General features: G+C 34.3%; 1 protein-coding gene across 1 annotated transcript; it reads right to left on the bottom strand.

Moving 5' to 3' along the window:
- Positions 1 to 581: 581 nt before the first annotated feature.
- On the bottom strand, positions 582 to 1,103 carry LOC136067169 (uncharacterized). The gene has a single exon (XM_065772663.1). The coding sequence runs from the start codon at positions 1,101 to 1,103 to the stop codon at positions 582 to 584; it is 522 nt and encodes a 173-aa protein (XP_065628735.1).
- Positions 1,104 to 3,310: the final 2,207 nt, after the last annotated feature.

Raw genomic sequence — 3,310 nt, 5'->3', positions numbered from 1 at the left:
GAGGAAAAGAGACAAATAGATCTCTGACTGTAGTTGTAATGGTTGCCAATTCTTGATCAATTACTTTAATTTTCTTTTTCAAGTCCTTAATAAGGGAGTTTGAGGATGAAAAGGTATGGGTGACTACCTCAGCCATCTTTTGTTGATTATCCAGAATCTTTGAAAGAACTTGGTTTTGAGCCATAGCATTTTCTGCTTGCCAGTTTAAAGCTGCTTCTGCCAAGGAAACCTGCTTCTTGGTTCCATCTAGATTAACTCCAACAGGGTTTTTAATGTTCCACACATGTTTGGTGTTGGTTTGAGGATGATCAAAGCTTTCTAATAGAGGGAAATTCTGTGAGTAGGAAGGTGAAGCTTGATCAAACATGTAGCATGGTAAAGGTTTTTGTGTATGGTTTTGGCCAACAGGAGGGGTTGACATCTTGATATCTGGGGGAGATCTTTTGATAATATGGGATTAATGGAGGTTTCTAGTTTTGGTTATGCTCTTCTTTGCATAGGGAAGGAAAGGAAGAGGTTGTTTCTTGGTTCTGGAATGGAGAACATAGTAGTCAAATTTACCAGAGGATTCTCCAAAGAGGTCAACTTCTGGATCCCTGCTTCATATCTTTCTTTGAGTTTTTGCTGGGAAGATTTCTTCTTTCTTCTTGAATTATCTTCTTCAAAGTCTTCATCTTCTTGGCAGTCAACACAATTACAAACATCCCACCATATGTGGCAAAAAGTGATTTTCCTTCATAACAAGGCTTTCCATCTTTGCCAAATGCCTTAATTTTAAGACCATTTTCACCAACATATGAAACCAACTGGAGCATTGCCATTTGATTCGGAAAGACTGTTACATCTTTCTTTTCTAGAGGAGCCGTTATGAATCTTGTCTCCATTTCACCATTTGCTTTTCTGATAAAGAAAGGCTCGTTTGACTGAATTGGCTTAGTTGCTTGATGAAGCATCTCATATCTTGTAATCCATGATTCTGGAAAAATAGAATTCATTTGTTCCCTATTTAGTTGTCTAGGAACAAATGTACACATTGGTGTCATTCCTGGATCAACTTGAATCAGTAGGGCATCATTGGACTGAGCTAGATCTAGTACAGCCATATCAAAAGCATGATTCTGGAGTATATATGCCAGCTGATAATGAAGTGTGCCTGCAAATGTATCCTGTACTGAGAAGCACCTGTAATCTGAACTTGTACTTTAAGAGCATCACAAAGGTGAGGATCTCTAAGGGACATGTTGAAGTTGGGAAAAAGGGTAACAAAAACTGTTCTTGCATTGAGAGTGGTTTGAACAGTTCAATGACTGCATTCTGGTATTCTAGAAATCAAGAGTCAAGAAGTGAAATTCTAGAAGCTATAGGAAGTCCCTTTCTTCCGTGGAAGGTTAATGCCAGCCTTACTGCACCAAAATGAAGATGAGTGTACCCTTGTTTTTGCCATGGAATCACAAACTCTCTGGGAAGGGCAAGAGTGATAAAATTGTCTGTTTCACTTGCTGGGATATTAAACTGGTCAAACTTAGAGGCTTGAACATATTCTTTTACAGTAGAAGGACGAGAAGGACCTAACAACTTTTTTTATAGATTGTTTAAAAGAGGTTTGAGGTTTATCAAATACAATATAAGGATTTACAATAGGAAATCAGTAATAGGGATCTTACTATCCTTAGGAATGTGAGAAATTTCGTACAGGTAGTCTAACCTATTTGCAGTAGATTTGCGAAGGGAAAGATCAAAGACAGAGCTAGTTGTATCAGTGATTTCTGAAGATGCATTTGCCATGATAGTTTCTTTGAGAAAGAACTGTTTACCAAGGCCTAACAGGACTAAACACCAACTCAGGCTTAAACGTCCATTATGGATTATCGTGAAAAAAATCCTCCAAGGCATTACATTGAGCGTCTTGTCTTTGCCTGTACTCTCTTAGATTAATCCACCATTAGAGCAAAAAACTCCCCCACAATAAAAGGATAAAAGGATATTATGAGTACTTTTTAGGCAATTTTTGCTTTTGTCCCACATTGAAGGGTTTCCTTCCTCTTAGCACCTTATAAGGCATGAACCAATGGCATTAGAGTACCATTAGTTTGGTTAAACTCCCCCACAATAAGAAAGTTAAACTTCAATGTTTAATAGTAGTGTTACATCCCAACATTTTTTTTTTTTTTTTTTTTATCAACAATTTAGCCTTTGATTCTATACATAGAATTGATAATGAAGAAGAGGAAAATTCTTTGCAATTTGGTGCAACCATTTAGCAATTTATCATGACATTCATTTGCTGCAACCACGATTTCTAAATCCAATTTTTATTACATAGTATATAATATATGATATGATAATGTCTTAGCCTAATCATAGGTTAAAATTATGAGAAATACTATGTCCACAACATTTTCACAACAAATCTTAAATGGCAGGTTGTTACATGTTATTAGTGGTGAGGCAAAATAGTAATTTCAATGATAAGTTCAAATTAGAACCAATAACAACTAACCACTTATAATTTGTTGTAAAAATATTGTGGACGTAACACTTTTAATTACAAACCATTTTACAGCATTTTTACAAAATGTTGTTGTAGCAAACTTCTTATTGGTTTTCGTCTAGGCCAACATCTAATATTACTTTATCATTTACGAATAATCACTCACTATATCAGCAATTTGTAAAAAAGTTTGTATTTTTAGCATTACTTTATATCTTATTTATTAAAACAAGATGCCATAATTGAAAAATACCACATATATGAAATTAATTAGCATTAATTAACATTAATTAGCATTGACTTATAAATAATGAGATTGTTGAAGTTGAAAGCTTGCAAAACATTGAGGTACATTTGGAAAAAAAAAATATTTTTGAAGATGAAGTGGTTTTCAGTTTTCTCTCTTCTTATGGTGTTTTTCTTATTTTGTTCAAATGGTAATTCATTTCTTAGTCTCTCATTTTGGCAAAGGAAGTTCTTTCTATTTTTGAAGTGTTGGGTGGTAATATTTTATGGTCTATATATGATTGTGGACAAGTCAAAATTTAGAAAACAGGTCTAACATTTAAATAAATAAGAAAGAAAATGTTTGGAGTGTAAGGATGTTATAATTTTTTTTTTCTAGGCAATCCATTGTCTTCATCGTGTCCATTTGACATTTTTCTATAAAAAAGTAGAGACTTTATTATAAAGCTTAGAAATAGAGTTTTATATAAAAAGTTATTTAGTGTTTTGAGTAGGACTGTCCACAGGTCAGGTGGATCAGGTTTGAGATCAACCCACCACTTGAACCGCTTAGATCAAGTGGAAGAAGTGACG

This window comes from Quercus suber, unplaced genomic scaffold, assembly GCF_002906115.3.
Source record: "Quercus suber isolate HL8 unplaced genomic scaffold, Cork oak 2.0 scaffold_61, whole genome shotgun sequence".
NCBI classification, from domain to species: Eukaryota; Viridiplantae; Streptophyta; class Magnoliopsida; order Fagales; family Fagaceae; genus Quercus; species Quercus suber.
Note: the sequence above shows the minus strand (reverse complement) of the source record. Positions and strands in the feature narration are given on the sequence as shown.